The following is a 24,567-nucleotide window of genomic DNA, read 5'->3' on the forward strand; positions in this document are numbered from 1 at the left end:
TTAGCTTTATAAGTATCTGAACCTAGAGTGTCTAGCCTACTCATTCTATTTTAGTGTTCTTTTATTCTTTCAGTATTGAATTGGTAATTTTTGAAACATATGACAAAACAATACAAATATAATGCAGATTAATTGCAATAACTGTAAATCTTGCAAAAGATGATGGATTTCATGTAGTTGATAAACTGATATTGAAAAATTGCTCAACCCTTCAAGTGAAGCCACTGAAAAATGTGATACGGCAGACTCAGACAATAAAGGGAAAGGCGATAAGATGATCACCAACAGAAACTTGTAATAATGATATGAATCACTAAAAGAAAAACTGATGAAGCCCTCAAATATTTTTACAAAAACTCCCATGATGATGCTGCAAAAAAATCAAGAGAAAGATATTGTCGAACAACACTAAATCAGTTTCACTTGAAAAACAGTTGATTCCTTCTTGGTTCATTATAAAAATTAACATATGAAATTATGAATATGCTTTCACAATTTTCTGCAGATTTCATGATACAAGTCCCAATCAGAACTTCCCCTCTCCTCACCACATCCTATGAAGTTTTAGTCCCATTTTAGGCAGATTCACTTTAGGTGGGCTTTTCTCTGGCATCAACTCTTCCTGGAGCTAAGCTGGCCATCCCCTCTCAGAAGCCTGGAAGGAAGTTTGTGTTATAGGCACTCATGTCTGGTATGTGAAGGCAAAATATTCCCAATTGTCTGATATTTATATGAGGTACCACATGTGACAAGGGGGTCCCTTTTCTCTTGACACCTTAAGAAGTCACTAAGGATAGGATGAAAATCAGAGCCTATGCTAGCCTCCTTTCTATCACTTGCCATCATTTCCAGCTGCCAGCCAGGACAAAAACCTCAGCTGGACATGCTTGATATCCTCACAGGCTGGGCCCTGAAATCCATTCCTGGACACCTGTCAGCATTCCTAGGCCACCAAGAAAGGATACACATCAGCACAGGCTTGAGAACTCAGCTGTGAGACCCTGTGGCCCTAGTCTGTGATGCAATTCAGTAGTTTTGAAGAGTACTTTCAAGGGCCATAGCCAGCTAAGACAAAACAGTCAAAAATATACGCTTAAAAGTCTATATACAATGTACACGTATATGTACACACCCAATCTTCTCTCTGGCAGTTCCGAAATAAAAATATACTGCTCATAGATAATCTTGGAATGTCAAAGCTGAAAAGAACTCAAATGCCTATTTAACAAATCTTATTTTACAGATGAGGAAACTGAAACCCTAGGCTAGAGGTCAGCATATTTTTTATGGAAGGGACCTGATAGCAAATAGTTTAGATTTTATGGGCCACCTAGTTTCTGTTACAAATACTCAACTCTGCCATTATAGTGTGAAAACAGCCACAGACAATAAGTAAACAAATGAGCGTGGTTGTGTTCTGGTAAAACTTTACTTATGGGTTCTGAAATTAGAATTTTGTATTATTTTTCACATGCTACAAATTATTGTTGTTCTTTTGTTTCTTTTCAGCCATTTAAAAGTGTAAAATCCATTCTTGGCTGACGGGCCACAGAAAAACAGATGTTGGGCTAAATTTGGCTCACAGGCCATAGTTTGCTGACCCCTGCCCTACACCCAACACAGACCCTCCCATGTTACACCTTGTTTCTTTGCTGTTTGCTTTACCCATCCACAGTAAACACCCAGATCCTCTTCACCATAAAGTGCATAGCTAAGGCGCACTATAAATGTTTTTCTAAGCTTTAGGAGTAATATTAAGATCTGCCATAAATTTGTGCCAGGCCACAACTGAGAGAACACTGAGGTAATGCTGTATTGTGTTATATATGGGGGGGGGGAGGGGGGAGGAAGGGAGGGAGAGAGAAAAATGTTATAAATTTGAGAAACTCACTAAATTTGAAAAATAGGCTTTATTTTAACCAGTGGTATTATATGACATCCTATATGGCATAACTGATTACAGCCAAGTTCATGAATACAAATAAAATAGCAGTTTCCCTCATTCTCTCTTTTGTTTTCTGTTCAGAGAAATCAGGCGACGGGAGCATTATGCTCAGAAACCAAGGAGCTCTTCCACAAGCTCCAGTTTAGAGTCCGGGCTCCTGAAGCATGCAGCCTCCTAACACGTATGTGGTCACATGTGCAAAGACCTTTATTTAAAAATATTCAGAGCAGTATTTCTGTAGGAAACCACACTAGCATTTACAACCAAACATGGCTGATAAAATCCATTTTGCTGTGGATTACATTTCCAAGTGAGGATTTGAACTGTGTGTAAAGGAGATGAGGCCTTAGAGTTCACTTTCCTCTAAAGGCGGGGAGAATCCCAAGTGAGGTGTAATCACCATTGGCCTGCCTCCTTCCTGCTCCAGTTGGCTCAGGGCCCCTCTGGAGGGCACACATCACTACACTGTGATAGAGAAATGGAAATACCTTCACTGAAATTCAAGATTTTGCCACACAGTCAACTCTGGAAGCGGCTTTATACTTTTGTTATTACATAAAAGCCTTAAATATATGGGCCCCTATGTAGCACGAGATGCCTGAAATTCAGAAAATTATGAAAACAATTCTTCTCCACCCCTGAGAATATTTCATCTCTAAAAAGTTGAAAATACAAAATAGTAAAATAATTTGCCCTTTCTCCCCATCAAAAGGAATCATATTCTCACAAGATTCCTGCAATATACAAAATTCTGAAACAAAATTTATTTCTCCCCAAACCAAAACCAAGATGTCAATGTTAAGCTGCCAAAAAGACCCTTTTCCATAGAGGGGTGGAAAGACATCTTGTTACTTTTTTTTTTTTTTTAATAACCATATTTAGAGAAGACAGCAAAAGGAGTTTCTGGCCTCATGAGCTTTTACTTTTCACTTTGATTTTCAGCATTCCTTAGCAATGGTTATTGGGAGTGAAGAGAACGACTTGTTTTCCAAAGTCTGGGATATTCCTAGGAAAAGCCCTGATCTCTTCCATGACAGCTCCCTAAAAATAGTTTGTTGGAAACCAGGATGGCAAGTATTAAAAGGTTATACAGCCATCTGTTTCATTTCTTCATGGTTTTCACATCAAAAGCACCTGAAGTATTAATTGTGTTCAACACAAAATAGCACTGGGGGCTGAAAAGAGGATGTTCATAACATCAGCTGAGGTGACACGGCATGTGAACTACCCAAGACGTCTTCACTGGCAAACATGCCTGGCACCAGGGCCTCCCCAGAGAACAGGACAAGCAGTTGTGCATGCTCAAATAGCAAGGCGTGCAAACACATCCTCACTCTGCTAGGAATCTTAAAGGGTACACAAAAAGTACACTGACAGCAAGAACCTGCTTCTGACTATTGGGGCCAATACTCTGCACTGAAGGTGAGGGGTAAGCAGAGAAATGGCAACACCACCTGGGGGGTAAGGGAGAAAGAGAAAGACACACATATACGCATGCTCACACATGCACACACGGCTGCCTCCGAAGGCTCCCTGCTTATTATGGGTTCACAAGTGGCTGTCCAACAACCGTTTCTACTTGTCTGGCTCAGAACATCATCTGCTGCACTCTCTTAACTACTCACACTTTCTTCTCTCCTTTTAAGGCACAAACATATTTATAGTTTCAGATACACCTGTCAAGTTCTGAGGATCATACTAAGGAAGTTAATCATGGACTAGTGCACAGAAGCCAGTTGGTCCTTTTTGGCTGAACATATCACCGAGGGACAGCTTCAGGTCTGAAGCAGCCAGAAGTTGTGAGCCATGCCTCTGTGCCACGGTGGGATGTGGTCAAGCCTATCCCCTACCACCGAGGTGGGGCCACAGGAGAGGCCAAGATGGCAAAAGCATGATTGGGATCCGGGACATTTAATAGTTTTTACTTTGCATTTAACATACCCCTGATAAGATGGTAGTTTGTCTGCCTGAGCTGACTCTCACAAAGAAGAGCAAGCCGCTGAGCGTCCGCAACTCCATCTGAAGTCACTGTGATCATAGTTCATTCTTAGTTCTCACCCTCCCACAAAGACAGACACACACATGCATACGCACTAACGCACACGCACACATACACAAATAAACCCCTTCTACCATGGAGGAAATCTTTGCAACAAGAGGCACTTGAATGATTTTTGGAGAGTTCCCATGAAAAGGCCTTCCCCTCACAGTGAAGTGGGATCAATAGAACAGAAACCAGGTTTTCAGGACTCCATCTCTTCTTGGTCAAGGGGTGGCGGCACAAAGCTGATGACTTCATCATAGGTCAGGCCTAGAAATTGGGAAGAAAAAGTAAGATGTGAGACTTGCAGAAGACTATCTTGAGGAAGAGATGCAGACCTCCTCATCAAGTTGGCAAGCATTCTGACTTCTGAGCTCAGTATCCTTTCTCCCTGTCTAGGCTAGTGGCTTGATGGACTACTTCAAATAACTGCCTCATTGTTCGAGTGACATCCTAATGGAACATGTGATTACATAGAAGTTCAAGGAAACAATAGAACACCCATTTCCCCCCTCTTTTTGTTCTTTCTTTTCTCCATTTCACAGCTGTCTGGAGAAGGTACTCAAGAATAACAAAGCACTTCCACAAACAAGAGCAATACATAGTCCTGACTTCTTGAATTTAACTGGAGCTCTGAATTTGTGTTTTATAGAAAGAATATGACACTGGACCTAGGAGATGGGTTCTATTCCTGACTGTGTCTCTAGCTAGCTGTAAGTTAACAGAAAAAATGTGAACTCTTTTTGCCCTATATCTATCAATTGTAAAATTGTAATAATGCCCCCCTCTTCCCTACTTATCTCAGAGAGGTGTTGTAAATGCAAAGCTCTGAAAACCTCAAAGTCATATGTGGATGTAAGGGATTGTGTACATAATCAGACCAGACATGAGGATCTCAAAGGTCCAGGGAGTGTCATCATATACAGCAGACAGTTTTCATCAGAGGAACATATCCATGAGATATTCATTCATTTATTTAGAGACCCAACAAGTTTTAATGAGTTGGTTACACCCATTCACACTTTTTATTTTTCCCATGGCTTTTGGTTAGTGGCTCATCTAGGAAAGACTTTTCAATCCAAGTTATCAAGCTAGATGTTCATCCTGCCCTTAGGACTTACTTTTCCACTCATCTATCAGGAGGTCCCTGCTTTCAAAGGACTGATCATACGGATCAGCCACTGGTTCATCATCAGGATCATGATACTGAGCAAAATAGGCATGTGCAAGGGCTTGGGCTGCTGTAATCCTTTTATCTGAGTCCAATACAAGCATCTTCTCCAGCAGGTCAACAGCTTTCAGTACCAGAGAATGGAAGGAAAAAGAAGAATTTTTAACGTTCTACAAAAATTACGCCTTATTAAAGCAAACGCAAGTTTGATCCTTCATATCTAAACAAAGAATTCTCTTTCAAAGTGTCTGCTCTAGGATATATTCTTATCCCTTTGCTCTTTTATGTATATACATGTATACATGCATGTATGTATGTGTGTCTAGATGGATGGATTTTTTTTAAGACTACACTACTAAACAAGAACTTAAAATCATAACTAGAATTCTGTATGAACAAGCTTTTGTGGGATGACAATCTCAAAATTGCAACCACTGTAATCAAACTGTACCAAAATGAAAGCCTACAGCTAAAGTAATGCAGAAGAAGTGGGTAGGGCTGTTTAATATTGTTTTGTGTTTTTGTCTCCTTCACTGTTTACTTACTAATGTAAGCAAATAAATGTTCATCAAATATATCTTTTCAAACAGTGAACAAATGAGTTTCACATGGGATGTGGGGGACACATAGCATTTGGATAAAACAGAATTTTTAAGATTTTTACTATGAAGAATTTCAAATATATGGAAACAAAAAGTGAAAACAGTACAATGAACAACCATGTACCCACCACCAAGATTCAACAATTGTTGAATTTCATATTTTCTTTATCTATCTATCCATATTATTTGCTGGCTATTTTAAAATAAGAATTACAGACATGACACTTTACCCCTAAATATTCTAGCATAAGACATCTGCCTACACAATCATAACTGTTATCATATCTGACAAGTGAATAACTGCCAAACATCATCTAAAATTCAGTCCATGTGAAAATTTCTTCAATTATCCCAAAGTCATCTTCAAACCAGAAGCCATTTGATTGGGTCTCTTTAAATTTAGCCCCTACTTGCAAACTCTGTTTTTTTTTCCAAACTTTGACCTGAGAAGACCCTCCAGTTGTTTTGGGAATATCCGTCATTACTTTTTTTGTGTTATTATGTATCTACACCCTTGCTTTCCTCTTATTCCCTGTATTTCCTGAAAATAGGAAGTTAGATCTAAAACTTGGATAAGAATCAGGTTTGGACAAGAATATTTCATAGGTGATACTGTGTACTTCATAATGCATTAAATCTACTTGTCCTATTATTAATGATGCTGAATTTGATCCATGGGTTAAGATGTTTCCTCCTTTGCCCCAAGTAAGTAATCTGAGGGATACTTTGGCATCAGGTGAACATCAGTTCCTATTAACCTTTCACTTAAGGCTTTTAGCATCCATTGATTTTCCTTGCCAGAATAAATTATTTCATTAGGGGTTACAAAATGGTGATTTTCTAATTCTATCTCTCAATGGAGGATGTTTTGATTTTCAGAACACTTGGCACTTTGGAAGGATAATACTGCCATGACCATATTCATCACTTTGGTGAAACAGAGAGGCTTTTGAGATTTTGCAAATTATTTATGGTTCCTTACATGTGGAGGTGGGGCAGGGCAGGGGTCTGTGCCTGAAGGGGAAGTAGTGAAGGGGAGAACAGCTACCTGAAGAAATCTATCGCTGCATACTCTGGAGGTTATTAAAAAAACCCTTGTCCTTCAACCCAAATTCCAGAGTAATTCACAAGAGAAATATGGGTTTCAGAGGGATACAGAAACAAAGTGAATATTCATGTGTTGATTCAAATTCATAAGTTTACACTTTAAAGTAGTGAGAGAACTGCACTGAATATACTATCCTTCTGATGATCTTCCCTTCTCAGAAAACACAAACCTTATCAGCTGTTGGTTTTATAATTGAACATGGTTCATATCATTCTCTACCACTCCTAAGGTAAAAATTACCATGTCCCAACAACAAATACCTTGATGAGGAACAAGGACAGGGGTAAGAAAAAGACTCTTCAGAGATTTTGACAGATATAAATATACATACACTACCATCAAAGGGCATTTTAAGTTTTTGTTCATGTTATGGGAAAAATGGTAAATTATGAAGTCAGTGATAGACAAAATAGAGCTGATAATATTTACTATGTTGTTGTACTCCTCCTGCTCAGTTAATATGCTGGGCATGAGTTCATGTTTGGTAACACAATGTTCTGTCTGACAAGCAAGAGGAGACTCTGTATATGACATCACTGTTTTGGCAACGGGCTGTAAAGCATGTTTAACACACTGAGAAGTGCAGTGCTGAGCACCAGATGGACCAAACCCTCTTTCACCTCACTAGCAGTCAGTGTATTACCAAGTAGTATCCAGTTTTGAATGTTTAAATATCATGATTCCAGGAAAGGGGACACTTATGAGTATGTATGTGACCTAAGTAAGATGAATTATATCAGATAAATGAATTAACACATCTCTTTGAAGCTGCTAACAGGGAGTCAAACAGTGAGCATTGCCATGTGTAAAACTCTGGGCTGATGTGATGAAAAAGATTCAGAACAGACTGAAAGATGAGAAAGCTATCAGCATACAATATCCTAGAGTACCTATGATTCAAAGAGAATGTCTTACAGATCCTTGAATTGGCCAATTCAGTCCAAATAAATCATGGAAAAAATGAGAGCATGCCAGGGCAGAGCAAACCTAAACCAATCCCAAGAGAATCTATACTCCCCTGATGAATCTGTGGATTCATCCCTGGATATGAGAGTGACCCAGCTGTGACCTGACATACTCTTCATCACCAAGGCTGACATGGACTCATCCATAACTGCCCAGCACTTCTGAAGAGCAAAAGCATATCTGCTATTTTAAGTATTATCACAGAGACACTGATAATGACATTCCATGAAGCATGAAGTACTTAAAAAGGCAAAACCATCTAGTTTTCACAACTTCTTGCCACAGTTGTCAGCCCCCAAAAGAATAAAACTAGACTTTAAACATTGCTGGGATCCTTAAGCAGAGGGATGACCAACACCAACTCATACAGTGGCTTAAAAAATGGGTGCCTTAAAGAAATGCAGTGAAGATTTTAAAGCATGCCACTCTAATACAATCTTCCAAAAAGTGACAACTCCAATAGTTACCAAGGCATAGCTTCCTTCCCTGCTGTAGGAAGGTCCTGTCTGAATCCTACTGCGTCTTCCATTAAATAGCACTGTCCACTGTGCTCTCCTCATGTCAGGGGATTGGAGCCTCAGGCAGTGCAGCTTTTGGGGGTCAACTGAAGCACAAACCAGCCCCAGATTTAAGGCATAGAGTAGTCCCCTTTTTAGCCAAGGCAGTGAATATCCTGCAGCTGCCACTGCTGTTTCCCTCTGCATCGAGAATCTTGGAGATGATGGTGGCAAGAGGGAACATGGAGTCATTCCTTGAAATTTTAGGTGGCAAATTAGCTCCACAAAGAAGGGAGAATGCCTCTGAGGGGCAGAGGAAGAAGAGGGGAAGAGAAAAATACACAAGAATGGAGGACGCCAGGATCTGTAGCACTGGGAGTCTACAGACAGAGCAGAACACACTGCAGGGGGCTCCTGCGTGAGTGCTCTAAATACCCATCTGTGTTTCAGTTGTTCTTACCCTCAGCTTGGGAGGCTATAAAAGGAAAGAGGTTGTGAACAAGTCATAGGCTTTCCTCTGCACCTCCTTCTCCCTGCTCCCCAATCTTTTCTCCCAACATTCCCATTACTCTCTCTCCCTTCTTCACTGTACCAGCCTATTCTCCCTACCAAATTCTGTGATCATGTAACAATATAAACATGTCACGTGATGAAAGATTCTGACAACAAAAAACACAGATAATAAACGGCATATATATCACCTTCCACGATTTAATTAATGGTGTCCTATTTAGTCAAAATGTAAAACTCTTCTTTAAATCCCTAACTTATGTCATAACCAATTCAGTATCCATGAGAAGAGGATATGGTCAACTTACCCAGGGGATTGGCACCAATAAATACATTTGCAAAGTTCATCTTCGGCATCTGGGTCAAAGACTGAATGTAGTTTCTTGCCTGTAAAAACAAGACTTTCAGAATGGCTTTGTTCAATAATGTTACTATCCACAAAGATTCTTGGTCCTGGTCAGGAACCAGTATTAACTAGCAAGGTCTATTAGCTCTAAAGTTTATGAATGTCTTTGGTATTCATTATAAACTTCTCTCTTATTGCCATCCGAATTTCCTTATTTGTGATCATCACCTTCATTCCTGCTATCACTCACAGTTATATTTCAAGTGAATGAGAATGCTAACCAATTTACTTCTTTTTCATTAGCTTTCTGATCACAGGACCAGAAGTCTAAAAAATGAGGCTAAGATATCTAAGAAGTAGCCCTTTCCCAGACAGTCTTCCTAAATACCTAAAAGTGGCATAGCAGTTGGTATTTTTAAATAAAGTTCAGGACCAGCAGTCTGTTGATGGTGCTGACCTCAGCAGATACTCTTAGTAAAGCAACAAGATATCTATATTAAGCCCTGTATAATACTGGCCTAATGAACCCTGATAACAAGAAAGTAAAAGTCAGCTTACTATATTATTCAAAGAGGCTCAAACACATTTTAAAAACACTAAAAACAACCTAATAAAGATCATAAAGAATAGTGGATTATAAGTTACATGGCGTAGGCCGAGTCCTTCTACTACTACTTATAAGCTATATCTTCTTGGGCAGGTCTCAACATATCCATTGTCTCATCTGTAAAATATTAGTATTCGATATAGTATTTGGCTCACCTATATCATATGGTTATCATGATACTCAGGCAAGATAAAACCCATGACAGCACTTTGAAAACTAAAACACCAGCACAGTTGTTGTAAGTTTCCCTGGGGTGGGACAGGCTTGAGTTTGAACCTTGATTTTATCATTTTGGGCAAGTTCACTCTTCTCTCTGTCTTGGGTTCCTCGTCTGTGAGAACAGTGCCTATCTCACAGAGTTGGAGTGAGGAGCAGGGTACTTGGCTCAGAATGAGAGCTCAATAAACATTTGCTACTATCACTGTCACCTTTAGAAAGGAAAGTGAATTCGTTTCCCCAGTATGCTTCACCTTCAATTTCTGAACTTCATTCTAAGGAACTGAAGGAGCCAAATATTTTCAAGAACTGATAGCTCTAATCAAGGCAAAAAGCCTTAAAAACAAAACTGATTTTGAGAATAATCATATAAATAGAAATGAAGCACTTAAATATGTGCTTCAGATACTAGCTATTAAATTGAATCTATGACCTGTGTTTCAAGGAATAATTCATACTATCAGTCCACCTGAGTAGCTGAGATACAACTTCTTTGAATCTATCTTAACCACCTCCTTAAAATTCCTGTTTCAATACAGCTCAACAGTAAAGATACGCATCTATGTATATGCATATACACATACACACGCCTGGTTGCTCAGGGCAACTTCACCTTCTTACTCACTGTATATGTGGAACAAATAGGAGAGGTTCACTTTAAAAAACAACAGAAAAACTTTCTCATTTGGAAAGAAAGTTCTGGTAATTGAATATACACATGGCTGTAATCCCTTTTAACTTGAGCACATCAATAAAAGGATGAAGGACAAAAGAGGTAAGAGAAGCATGTCTCATCCACAGAACAGCCATCTCTCTACTAAAGATAAATAAAAAGACCACCTGAATACAGCTCAAGTAGAAAAAACCTGCTGGGAAAGGCCTTTGTGATGCTAATCTAGTATGAAGTCCCCCAAAAGGTTAAGGGTGACTTAGAAAGAAGTGCCCCATCATCTCTGGTGATAAAACCAGAATTACGTTAAAGAGTTAACAATTGGAAAAGAAGGCACCTAACCCTACCTAAGTGTTCATATTTATTTTATATTACCTGTATATTTTCTTTGAAATATAGTACTTATTAGTGTTGGATATTTTATAGTTTTTTTTTTTTTGAATGAATGAAGAATCCTATTTCAGTCATTAAAAAAATGGATGAAAAGAAAAGCAAGCTAATGGCTTTCAGTTAACTACACTTTCAGAAGTTCATAGATGGGAGTGTACCCTAATTGCAAGTATAGTACGTATGAAGAAACAGCTTCTTAAGCACTAAATTAGTAAAACCAAATATAAAAGTTAACATCATTTTCTATTTACAAGTCTATAAGTTATGGTTTCAATCCACAGGATAGGATGACATTTTATCCAAAATGTCAACATCTTGCAATAGCAAATAGTCATTGCCTTAGTAGCCCTCAAGGCACATGCAAGCATTCAGTGACATTAAACACTGTGTTGGTTATACAATGGCAATAAAATGAGAATGTGGCTTTCTTAACTGGCACTCCTGCATAGTCTATTTGTTCTCACCTCATGGCTTGGCATCCTGTTAATGAGATAAGCAGGGGGTGTCCCCGTCAGACGCATAATCTGCTGAAGTTGGTTAATATCTTAGATGCCTAGTCAAGGGCATTGTTAAACATACAGTGCAAAAACTAACTTTCAAGTCAAGTTTTAATAAAGGCCAAAAAGCCATCCCAAAACAAACCAAAAAAAAAAACAAAACACACAAAAACCCTACTCCCCACCCACCCCACCCACCCCAGGCCAGAGCCCAAGGCTGCATGTTAAAGCAACACTTCTGTGAATGTTAACGAGTTATTAGGCCTGTAGCCATTTACTGGCCATGCAGATAAGAAAAATTAATTTTCTTTGGTTTTAGCATCATCTTCAATGTTAAATATTTTAAGCTCCCTGAAAACAGACTGCCCTTTCATCCAGGATGCCAGCCAGAGAACTGTTTTCAAATATCAACAGCCAAACCTGCTTGTCTGTGGAGCAAACATAGATGATTCAGAAAACTTTGACTCAACTTGGGACCAATTAAAATATCCAACATATCCACTCAAGGAAGAGACTAAATTTTTATGGCGCAGGTTCTGGTGATTCTCCAAGAAACCACATCTTCAAATGTAAGACACAGGTGCGTGTATAGGTTGATATGCAATGCCAAGTTTCAAAGACATTAGTAATAGTACATATAAAAAAACATGCTACAAACATACAATGGTAAATGAAGAAGGGGGAAATGGAGAAGTTAGGCGTCTAATGACAAGACAAAACAGAAGTCACAGGCTGCTGACAATTTTATAGCATGCCACAATAATTTCTTCCACAAGTCTCTTTAACAGGTGAATAGACTCTTCACTTAACAACTGGGAGGAAGTTTGCAAAACACCTGCAATTATGACAAGGGGAGAACTATGAAGTCTTCCATATGTGTAAGCATATATATAAGTCATACTCCAAACCTCTCTCTTTTAACTGTCCCATCAACATTAACACAATTTTCTCCCCAAAACATTATAAGAACTGTTGGTTTACGTGTTCCTACCAAAACCAGAAATGATGGGATTTAAAAAATCCTCAACATACTTCCAAAACCCCTTTTCTATTCTCTTTGTTAACTATTCATTCAATTTCCTCTTTCAACAAGCATCATGGTAAAGTAATTTCACTTCTTTGTGGTTTCCCTCAATAGCCTTTCACTTTTACTCATCCTCTGAACTCAAACTTCTAGTGGTTAGGTTACTGACAATGCATATTAAAGGCCCTCAGGAAAAGATGGGCATTGTGCTCTACCCTGCCTTCCAGGTTCCCTAAGCCCAAAAAGGCCCCCACAAACTCAAAAGGTGGCATAAAGTTCGTTTAATATTTTCACAACAGAGTTTAGATTTACCTTTAAAAAAATTGGCATAACAAATAGCACTTCCTGTGCCAAGAGAAATAACAAAAGGGGTGACTAAGTAACCCAGACAATAGCAGAATACCACCAGTTGGGTTTAAAATGTTAAAATCCTGCCACCTCTCCCTTCCTTTCTGAGAACAACACTTGGCCTGTATATTTTCTACTTTTGTCTCCTTTAGTCAAACAGGTTATTATATCCCCTTCTTGTCAGGAGGTTAGGGAGAATATATTCCTAGAGAAAAATGTGAGAGTGAGTCAATGAAAGTGTTTATGTGTTAAGATTTTTTTCATCTTTCACAATTTCTGTAAGTACTGGGTCACCAACCAAAAAAACCTCTGCCCTTAGCCAGCCATCATGACTCATTTATCCCCTTTCTTAGTACATCCTAACTTGCTCTCAATCAGCATATCTGTTATCACATTCTCTTACTCAGAACCCTCTATTTATTGACTGTATTGTTACATAAGAGCTGGCATCATTACTTCACTAGTTTTCATGAGTAGCAAAAACAGCTACTGGCTTTCTTTGTTTACTACATTGTCATTAATGCATTTTTCTTGAATTTTCAAAATCTTTCAACAATTTCATTCACCTGGCTATGTTATTTTTCCATTATGTGCTCCACACATCATGTGCTTCTATTTAAGATAAACAGGTACTTGGGCAGTGTCACTAACATCCAATTAATCTTGTCTACCCTTTTGAATGTTTAAACTACTTTTATCCACTCGTCTGAATTATGTAGAAAAGAAAACCTTTCTCATTCCTATACTCAATACAATATTATCTGAGTAAATTCTGTATTCTGGTACTCCATCTCACTATGCAACTCTGTACTAGAGCCATTAAGATGTATGATGTGCCCATTTCACATAAGACAAAGATGTCTCATTACTAGGCCATACATTCAGTGTTGTTTTTTTATAAATGATGGATCAATGATAAATAGTATTTTACCCATACATTTTCCTTTAGAACTTCTTGTGACTAACACATATCTATAGGACAGGTGGTCTGGGGTGTGGGTGGTGGGTGGGAGGGAATTGAGAAAGAACTGTTCATAGTCATTCCCAGACAGGGAATGAATTTGCTATCTCAGTTTCATTAGTACTATTCATTAACTGGGCTCCTGCCCAACCTCTCCCCATTCTCATGTCTTCTACTAGCCAATCTTTCTAAGCAAAATGCATTAAAAAAAAACACTGTCCTCTCTAAGCATCATCTCGTATCTTCTATGATTCACTCTAACCTAGCTTTCTGCATTTCATAAAGCAAGAGGAAAGGAAACACCCTTTCAGGTTGACATATAACCTGTCAATGTCAATAACAATGACTTTTAAAATACTGTGCAATCACTTGAGATTAATAGTTTAGATCATGTTATCAGAACATCTGGGATCTAAACTCAGCTCTGCCAAGGACTTACTGCATGACTCAGGCAGTTCACAGCCTTTCTGTCCTTTTGCTTCCTCATCTTAGATAAATAAATGTAACAAAGTAAGATATGGCCAGCAAACTCGTTTACATCCCTCAGAGTGGAAATTCACAAACACAATGGGGTTCGTTGTCCTTTTAAGGAAGTGTATCAGACATACTAGATGATGGTATTCTTTACTTTGTCAGGGAGATGACAGTTCAAACTCACCTGCTCATGCCTGCTTGCAGCCACCCAGCAGTGTTCCCACTGGGCAAAGGGGCCCCTTTAGTCAGAAGGGTTGGGAGAAGAATCCAGGAAGACACAAATAGAGCTTGGCTCCTCAGCTGTTTTCTTTTTATCCAACTGCATGATGGTAGCCATGGATTGTGGTGGGGATGGGGGGAGAAGGGAGAAAAACTGGGCTTTTATGCCTCTTCTGATTTCTTTGGCCTGAGAAAATGACCAATACCAGGAAAACATAGCCACCAGGGTCACATTCCCATGGCTTCTCTCTAAATCCCTGCTGAGGCAGGAAAGCACTAGATCCAAAGCCTTTTCTCATTATTCAACTTATAATTACAAAGGAACGCCATGGAAGGAAGGATTTACAACCATACTCCTGTGGCTCTGAGATGTCAGGACTAGAAGTGTTTTCTCTGAGTGGTCTGGGGACTGGGCAAAGAGGTACTAATGTGGGGACCCCATGTATTTGTTGAAAATAGACACCTCACACAGAAAGTGTGAGGTGTCTATTCTAAAAACACAATAAACAAATAACTTTTGGAAAAGGCCAACAGCATGCAGACAATGCATACTTCATTCTTTTCATGACAAAGTTAGATTAATACACGGTGAAGCTCATGCTCTTGAGAACAAAATACTACTCAAAAAGTAGAAGAGCTCGAGTATATGTGAGACTTCTAAGAAAGATGAAATCAGAGCTTGAGAATGGAAATACAAATTTCCCATTAATTTCTTGGAATGAATTAGAATTTCAAATCTTGTCATTTCACTGGGATACTGTTTACTATATTGCCCATTAGAGGCCCCCATGATCTACGTACATATCCATATAAAGTGAGAGACAGAACTGTCTCACTCTCACACACATGCATACACACACATTTACACCCCATTCCAGAAGTCAGCACACAAAGGGCACAAGCGCTTACAAACATACCCAGATACAGAATGATGGAAGGCAGAGGCAGAGGGGAACTCAGGCTCCCAACAGGGCAGATAATTACAATCAAAGCATCAACTCACAGACTCTGAGGAGATTTTCTTCAAAAGCTCAGCCCCTGGGGTTCCAACGAGTCTTAAAATGAGCTTCAACTGATCAATATCTAATGGTGGACTATAAAGGAAAATGTTGGGACAAAATAAAAATGAAAAACAAACAATAACAAACAAAACAAAACAAACAAAATACCAGTAACAACAAAAATTAAAACCCCAAACCAAGCCAAAATGGTGACTTCATCTACGTCAAGGCTTCTGCAGGATGGTCACTTCAAGTAGAACATACTCTTCCTGTACAAAGATTCAAAATGCTACAACACATATCAAATTTATATTCATTTCTGCATCTGTCAGCGTAAACTTTCAGCAAATCGAAACAATTTTAGCTGGGTACTAAGCTGCCAAAGACAGCAGGTAAAAACATAGAAGCATCATTCAGTACATATTCTCACTCCACACCTACCTCCTCACCTTCCACCAAAGCATTAGTAGCCAGTCAAGTAGAGAGTACTGGTAGAGTGCTACAAATAAGGAAAAAAAGGAGCAGAGCATAGGAGATAGTATAAGACTATTTGTGAACATTCCCCTAAAGCTTGACCCAAAAAGCTTGTAATCTGACAATGGGAGGCCAATAAAATCCCAGGGCCCAACCACTGGAGCAAGCCCAAAAGAGAACTCTCCCTCTCACACTGGTTAATAGTCCGTGGAGAAGAACCTTGAGTGACAGTTGTCCAGCAGAGGGCAACCCCCTCCACTGCATGTTCTTTTAGAAGCCCTATAATAAAGCAGGAGTTTGGTTTCAACTTTACAAATGCAAAACGAACAGAGGATGCTTAACAAGCCTCCCACATCCCCAAAGCTCTAAATGATAGGCCACAATGCCCAAACCTTTATTCTGAATAAAGGTCACAGCTGCCAATGCTTCCATGTATACTCAGAACATATGTGCATTTATTAACAAGACAAAAACTTTCCATTTGTTCTTACTGTTTGTCTTGTCTAAAAAAAGAAGTTAAAAGGAGAGGAAAAAAATCTTATAAAATACCTTTTAAGATTCTCAACAAAAACTGAAATAGTTTAGCCATATCTATATTTACATTTGGGGGAAGGGAGTAATCACTGTCTCTGTTTCTTGGAATAAAAAAATCCAAAATAAATTCACTGATAAGAACTTATGGTAGTAAAAAAGCTTGGAAAACTAAAAAAATCATCAACACAGTAAATTAAACAGAAATATTTCAGACTCATTCAGATTATTCTCGACCATAAACTCCCTCTCTTAAAACTCTTATTTTCTAGTTTAACTGAGTCACGTGGTTAAAAAAAAAGAAGGTAGAGCAAAAGAATCAGAAAAAGACAACCAACATTTTAGGATTTAGCAATCATTAAAATTTTTAGCTGGATACCAAAATTCTGAACTTAGCCTGATGTTTCTCCAGGGTCAGGAGAAACTTCTCAGCAATAAAGTTAAGTAGCACAGGCAACAAGGCTAATCTAATGTCTATATATGGGAAATTTACTAAAGCCTAGTCCAAAATTGAGGACTAGGCCTGGTGCTAAGTAGCTACTGATTAAAGAAGATTTGGAAGTCTTGGGAAAGAAAGTTAGATAGTCCAGATCCACAAGTGAAATGGTGACAAATGATGTGCTTCAGTATTATTCTCTATTTATCCGCATCCTGCGATACAGAGTCAATGAACATCTTCCTAAGCCGTTTCTCTCATTTGATTCACTTCCAGATTCTGTAAGATGATAGCAATGGGAAGTGTTTTCTACTCAAACAATATGAAGCGCTTTCCTATCTTTGCATATTTCCTATCCAGAAGTGTGTCTCCTGTCCCGTCAGGTTCTTTGCATCACTAGATCCCTCTCAACCTCAGGTCTTAGCTTAAATGTCACGTCCTCAGACAGGCCTCCCCCAGCACCCTATATAAAGAAGGCCTCCCTAATCCTTGTTCTCTATCTCAGCCCCATGCTCAATAACATCAAGTGTTTGTCGTAATCTATAATTACTCTGTTTGCCTACTACCTTTTGTCTGTCACCTCTACTGGTCTATCGGCTCTATGAAGGCAGGGGCCTGTTCACCACTTCGCCTAACATTTGGTACACATTGGGCACTCAAAGTATTTGTGGAGAAGAAGGCAGAGCAGGACAGAGATGAAGACGGAAGAAAAAATTTCTGCTTATGATTATACTTATAAAGGTAACACGATATGACTTAAAAATAATGGTGTCTGCAAGTCATAGCTGCGTAAACCATAGGAATTATTTACGTATCATTGGCATCTCACCTCATTCTTTTTTTCTGTTGTTTCAGATAAGCAATCAGCTTAAGTGGAAGAAAATTCTAGATGAGGGATCAGCAAACAACAGCCTGCTGCCTGTTTTACAACTAAAATTTTATTGGAACATATCCCTTTTCACTGATTTACTGATTGTCTTTGGTTGTTTTCACACTACAATAGCAGAGTTGAGTAGTTGCAACCAAGACCGTATGGTCCCCAAAGCCTAATATATTAACTATCTGGCCCTTTAAGAAAAAGTTTGCTGAACCCAAACAATTTGTGTTCTATAGAAAACTATAAATTAGGATAAATTAGAAGCACATCCACTCACACAAAGAATTTCTAAATTTTATCTTTGGCCAGATGGCAAAAATCAATATGCTTTGGAGGTGAAAATTTCAATATTGATTTCTCAGTTTAACATGATGACAAATTTTTTTTTAAAGGATGGTTCATGGGGGCAGGGTGGGTGGGTGGGGTGATGAAACTGAACAATTATCTTGCTCTAAAGTAATCAAATTAATTACATTACAATAGAATTCACCTCAATATCTTCTTTGCTCAATTAAAGTGATTTAACTTACAAAATTCTGTTCCCTTACACTTTCCAGGAACGAATTTAACTGGAACATACGTAACATTCATACTAGTGTATCGCATATGAGAAAAAGAATAGACTACTTTAACTCTTACACAGGTAGGTTTTACAATATATGCATCAAAACTATAGCTATAATGCTGATGAGATTCAACAGCATTAAAAGATTTCTGACTTCCTAAAATGACAGTCAAGTTTTACAGTCCCTCTGAGAAAGACTGAAATCTCTCCAAGGTATGTAACTTGCATCTCATCCCATGTTGTAAAGACTTAGTCTGCAAATTTTTTCTCATATGTCACATCCTGAGATGAGTCATGTATATAATATATTAAAATTATTACTTGTACAATATAGTAAGAACAAAAATAAGTCTTTTAAAAAGATTTTGCTTTAAAAATAGTTTTATGACAATGAAATTCCCTTGTGGTATAAGCAAATGAATGAATTGGGATGGACTTATCTAGACTACAAATGCCAAGCAGTAAAATAGATGGGTTGAAGAAAATAATTTCTAAATATTAGCAACACATAGCCATTCAATCTTATGAAATCATATACTAAATTCAGTCCTTGGCAAATTATTAATCCTATTTCTCCAGCTTTGGTTTCTGAGAAAAAAATTGCTTTTTGACATTTATGACACTATTTTTAAAAGTACCCAGGAAGGCTACCTTTACCTGTAATAGTTACATAAATGAAAAATGCACAAGATTTGGTACATTGGCAAGCTTTAACAGTGTAAATTAGAAGCAGTTACAAAATACTGAAATAGCAAGGTTTCAAATGGAAACACAGAGATTAATAATGGAGTTAATTTTTAAACTCAACATTTTTTCATGTAAAGTTTGTTTTATAAAAATTTACTATGAAAAGCCTTTAGCACATCAGGTGACCATTATTAGGGTTTGCTTTGGGAAAAACTAGGGAGTAGCATCACTTGTACTATTGAGGCTTCCATAGTTGCTCATAAATACATTAAAATGACAGAACTAAAATCTTAAAGTGAGTATTCTTTCTTTTTCCAATCTCACTGTCAGTACTTTGGTTTAGAAACTAATTACTTGTTTGAACTATTGAGGTACCATCACCAACCCAACACCACCTTAAAACTAACTTCTAGTCATTTATTTTTTATTCAATCCAACATTTTCCTGCTGTTAACTATATTTCAAAAAACAAATGAAGGCTAGATCATGAAGATTTCAAAAACTCTTTTCTGGTTCTCCATTACCTAAAGCAAGAATTCTTAACTGCCTTTATTTCATCAGTCTAACTAAGGAATATGCTACTCCCACTAGTCACAATGGCTCACTAATGCAATGATTTGGAGAAACCCATGTCTTTCCTCCCTCACCCCCCACATCTGCTGGTTTGAAAATCTCAGGCCTGAAGAATAAAGCCCCAATTCTTTAGCCTCACATTCATGTTCCTGTGTGATTTGGCACCTGGCTTTCTTTCTGACTCCGCCTCAAACTATTATTCCATAATGCGCTCAATGCTTCAACTAGCACCAAATGCTCCAGGCACTTCCAAGCTTTCACATTTTTATTTATGCAAGTCATAAACAAGAATATCCTCCACTCTACCCCCCTACTGACAAGCCTTTTCTCTTCCTATCTACGCTTCAAAGTTTTGCTCAACAAGAATTCCATCAAGAAATCTTCTTGGATGCCTTGAGTCAGAATTAATCTCTGCCTCTTCTCAAACTCTTATTTATACCTCAATTATAGTATTTTAATCACTTAGGTCTTGTTTTACAGTCAGAGAGATAGACATGTGTTCAAGTAATTCATGTAACTCACTTTCCACTGATATGATCATTCTGATTTTGAGGTACTTGAAGACAAGTACCACCTTATCTCCAGCAATCTTCACAGAGTAGCTTGATTAAAAATTCATTGAATTGAAAAGACTATGCTTTTTAATACTCAACTCCACCCCTCAAAACCCAGAATGACCAAATTCTATGGAAAGACTATAAAGAAACAAACAAACAAAAAAAGCCAAGTTACTGCAATTAATAGTGGGCCAATAATAGTTTTTAAACACTCCATTTGAAGTATTCACAACATAAACAGTGTGCAAATACAGCACCATGAGTGTGTAAGGGCTATGGTCAGAGAGTTAGGCCAGCGTAACAGCCAATGCTTAGGTTAGTAAACACACAATGCAAAGCAAAATCTACTCAGTAGCCAAAAGCGCTTGCGTGAAGGAAGTCAAAGCGTGCAAAACTCAGAAGGAATCAAGAGTTGGCAAATCCAAGAGTTCTCCAAGAGTTGGCAAATCCACTGAAATACAGGTCAACTCTTCCAACAGTACCAGCGAACTGTAAGGCCACTACAATTTGTCCAGGTGGTTAAGGCCAGAAGGAGCTTCAAGCAGCTATATAAGCAGAGCAAAGCAAAATTTACCACATTATGACAATTAGTTATTTCCATAGCAAGCCATTCTTCATGATAGGTTCAACCCTTTATTCCCTAGGTAGAAGATATTTTTACCACTAATTAAAATGTATTTTAATTGTAATGATCACAATGCCAAAATCTAAATAAATCTCTTGATCTCTTCGAATGAAGGAAAGGACAACCACTTAGGCCTAAGATTACTGTTTAGAACTAAGTCCTCTTTAACCGAAGTAGTCAGATAAAATGAGTAGGTTAAGAAAAAACTAAAGGTAATGGGATAACGAGGAAAAGTAAAAACAGGATATTGCAGTCACTTCTAAGGGCTCTAGGCAACTACTAGAAAACCTCCACAGGCAAGAGATTTGAAGAGTAAAAGGACCAGCTGTGGGTTACTTAGTGGTAACCTACTACTACAACTTGTAAGCAGCAGTTTTTAATGAAAAAAAAAAAAAAAAAAAAAAACCACAGTTTTTAATTTGAGAAAAAAAAAAAGGCTAAGAAACCCTCCTAGTGATGGACAGGATGAATCAGGACAAGACTTAGTCTACCTCTTCTATTTGGTCATTTATAAAACAGTCATTTTCATTGCCTCTTAAAGAAAATTTCTTAAGGTACCCTACGGTTTTCAGACAAATCTGGAAGTCCTAGCCTTTCTGGGACGAAAAATTTTTTCTCTTCAACATTTAGTTGCCTTTTAGTGTCTAAAGTGAAATTCTTTATTCTTTTTTAAAAATTAAATATAATATTTAAGAAAACAGTGACTGAGAGTGAGAGTGAGAGATGGATGTGACAAGACAGGGTAAACTAGAAGCTTTGACTTTCTTGGAAATGTTTTATTTCTTAATCTGGGTAGTATAAACACAGGTGCTTATTATCCTTTGTATCTATTTACATGTCTGAAATATTTTACAAAATGTTTGAAAATGATCAAAAGAAGAAACCATAGTCAAATTAAGAAGGGAATTTAACACACTAGAAAATTCATACACAGCAGGGCAGCAGCTAGTGGCAAGTGGGTCATAACTCAACAGCCTCATGGAAAGTTAGTGTCTTAAAGGTATCCTTTCCATTAAGAAAGGAAAGGTTTTTACACATGAAGAAAATTCATTTTTATTACATAAGAAAGAAAAACAACAGCAAGTCAAGGCTGTGATCACTGACAGAGAAAACATTTGACACATAAGAAGATTACAAAACTCATTGTCTCTCTTCCTTAAACTGCAGAGTATTAAGCTTAAGTATTAACATTTTCCTGTTGGCTCACTCGTTTCAAAATCAACGATACTGGGAAGAAGTTAGCACTATACCTGAAAAAACATTCTGTATCCTCACTCCCTTCTAATACAAAGTTCTGTCAGCTGTGTCCACTTGACACACTTAGTCAAGTAGGCTTTTAAGGAAGGACTTCATTAAAAATATGATAACAATACTAGTATTGAGCTCAAAGGAAAGCTTCTGCAAAGTCACAAATGAGAATAATTTCTAACTTAATATTATTTAATTAGGTTTAATGCAAAAATCAGTATTTCTTGTATCTTTAGGGTAGGTAACTCCAGGGATTATTAACACCCAGTAGCAAGAATCTCTCAAGGAGACTAATTTCAAAAACAAAGAAAAAGGCAGAACTGGGAGAAGACTTGCTGAAATCTAAAACTGTGCAGTACAATACAAGAACCACTAGCCATATGTAACTAATTCAATTCAAATCGAAGTTAAATAAAATTAAATAAAATTAAAAATTCAGTTCCTCAGTTGCACTAGCCAGATTTCAAGTGTTCGATAGCCACATGGTGACTACCATACAGCTCAGATATCAAATATTTCCAGCATCACACAAAGTTCTATTGGGTGGTGCTTATCTGGAAGCAAAAACCATCAGTTCCAAATGTAAGATGATTAACAAATGAGGAGGAAAACAGAGACAAACTGGGCACTCAAATAAAGAGCACCCTCTGGAGGTTGCCTCAGCAATTAGATACATTTAAAACATAAATAGGCAGTAGCTGCATGCCTTTCAGGGCAAAGGAGACAGTGGGGCCAGCGAATTCTCCAAAGGTTTTAAAAGCGGAGTTCTAGAAATTAGGGGAATAGACAATGAACAAATTATTGAAAAGAAACTGTGACTCAAGTGATAGTAATTTTGGATCATCCATTTGTTAGCTGAATAAACCTATCTTCTCTAGGTCTCAGTTTCCTCATCTATAGAAACAGGGGGCTCAACTAGATGTTGTCTAGTGTCTTCTCAGGTCCCCAATTCAATAATTCTTTCTCATCTCATTTGTACCAAACCAAACAAAACAAAGGGGTGGGTTGGGGTGGGAGGAGAATGCTAACAAAATAACTTTTTTAGGACCAGCCAAGACTAAAACTAAAATTCAACTAGGTTAAACTCCAGTTGTATCCAGCACTTGGCTACACACTAAAATCACCTGGGGCACTTTAAAAAATATACCAATATGCCTGTGCTCTGACACACACAAACTGACAATGAGTCTCTGGGGTGGTACTCAGGCATCTAGAGTTTTTGAAAGTTCCCTGAAGTGATTCTGACATGCAGTGAGGGTTAAGAACCACTGTGCTAGAATATAAGCTATTATGTACTTCAGACAAGAAAAAATAATTGAAAACACTTTCCTTTCTCTGTCTTGTCAGGCAACCAAAGCCACATCCACATGGATGGCACCTAACAAGAGGAAGATCATGTCTATTACAAATACAAATCCTCTGAATTTGATTTTTATGATCCAGGAGAACATCTGTCTGAAAAAGAGCCAAGTAGAAAAGAAATAGTGAATTACTAAAAATAAGAATTTTGAAACGAATTCCTATGTATTAAAAAAATAAATCCCCTATTAATAAGTTTAATGCTAAGTTTTTAATTGAAAGCTCATAATAGGAAACTCTTCATATGCATAAAGGGAAGATTTCTTACAGGTTGAAAGTTATCATTTTAAAAGGCACAAGCCATCAGGCAGCAGGCAGCTGACTGTGAGATAGGACTATAGGGGCCCAAGAACCACAATGCTCTGAAACCTTTCCACCAGCAGCCTGCCAAGGAGATCCATCCTTTACTACCTGTCACAGAACTAAAAGAAAAATAAAAAAGAAAAAGAAGGACAAAAAAAAACTTTAATGATTCATAGATAGACAATAAATAGTTGGAGGGTGGAGGGGACAATTGTTTCCCAAAAGCCATTATGAAGATGATGGCTCACGTTTACTGGAAGGCTCTGTTCTAAGTACTTAACAGATATTATCTCACTGAATTCTCACAACAACTTTATTAGGCATGTATAATATCATTTTATGGTTGAGGAAACGGTGAGTGACACACGGAGATTAGAAAACCTGCTCAAAGTCACATACCTGGGAGTGAAAAGGCTAGGATCCAAACCCACCAAGTGTGATTCCAGAGCATATACTCCTAAGCAGTATGCTATTGTTTGTCTCTCCACCGCTCTGTGTGTTTATGTATGTGCAAGTGTCTGTGAACGACTGAATGGTAGGTGAAGACAGAGATACCTAGAAGAGGAAGAAGAGGGGGGAACAGAGGACCACATCAGGGAGTGGGTTCAGGGGACCAAAGAATGGGACTCTGAGATATATACCCAAAGAAAAGAGGAAATTACTAATTTTCCATAATTCTCTTAGCTTGGACTGTAATGCATACACCAAATGTCTAAGAAACAGATATCATGTGAATAAA

The 24,567-nt window shown here is 37.9% G+C and overlaps 1 protein-coding gene across 3 annotated transcripts in view; it reads right to left on the reverse strand.

Moving 5' to 3' along the window:
- Positions 1-1,895: 1,895 nt before the first annotated feature.
- The window catches only part of MAPK14 (mitogen-activated protein kinase 14), a 96,780-nt gene continuing 74,108 nt past the window's right edge, over positions 1,896-24,567 (reverse strand). Inside the window, exons 9-12 of one of the 3 annotated variants that reach the window (XM_037842164.1) lie at positions 11,534-11,613; positions 9,149-9,227; positions 5,108-5,281; positions 1,896-4,256 (exon numbers count right to left, since the gene is read on the reverse strand). In XM_037842164.1, coding sequence (XP_037698092.1) covers positions 4,189-4,256; positions 5,108-5,281; positions 9,149-9,227; positions 11,534-11,613 — 401 coding nt within the window. In that variant the 3' untranslated portion in view covers positions 1,896-4,188. Of the gene's footprint in view, positions 4,257-5,107; positions 5,282-9,148; positions 9,228-11,533; positions 11,614-15,595; positions 15,676-24,567 lie in introns of those variants that run through there. The other 2 variants (XM_037842163.1, XM_037842165.1) reach the window with 2 other exon arrangements.

The sequence above is a fragment of the Choloepus didactylus genome, chromosome 7, assembly GCF_015220235.1.
Source record: "Choloepus didactylus isolate mChoDid1 chromosome 7, mChoDid1.pri, whole genome shotgun sequence".
In the NCBI taxonomy this organism is placed as follows: Eukaryota; Metazoa; Chordata; class Mammalia; order Pilosa; family Megalonychidae; genus Choloepus; species Choloepus didactylus.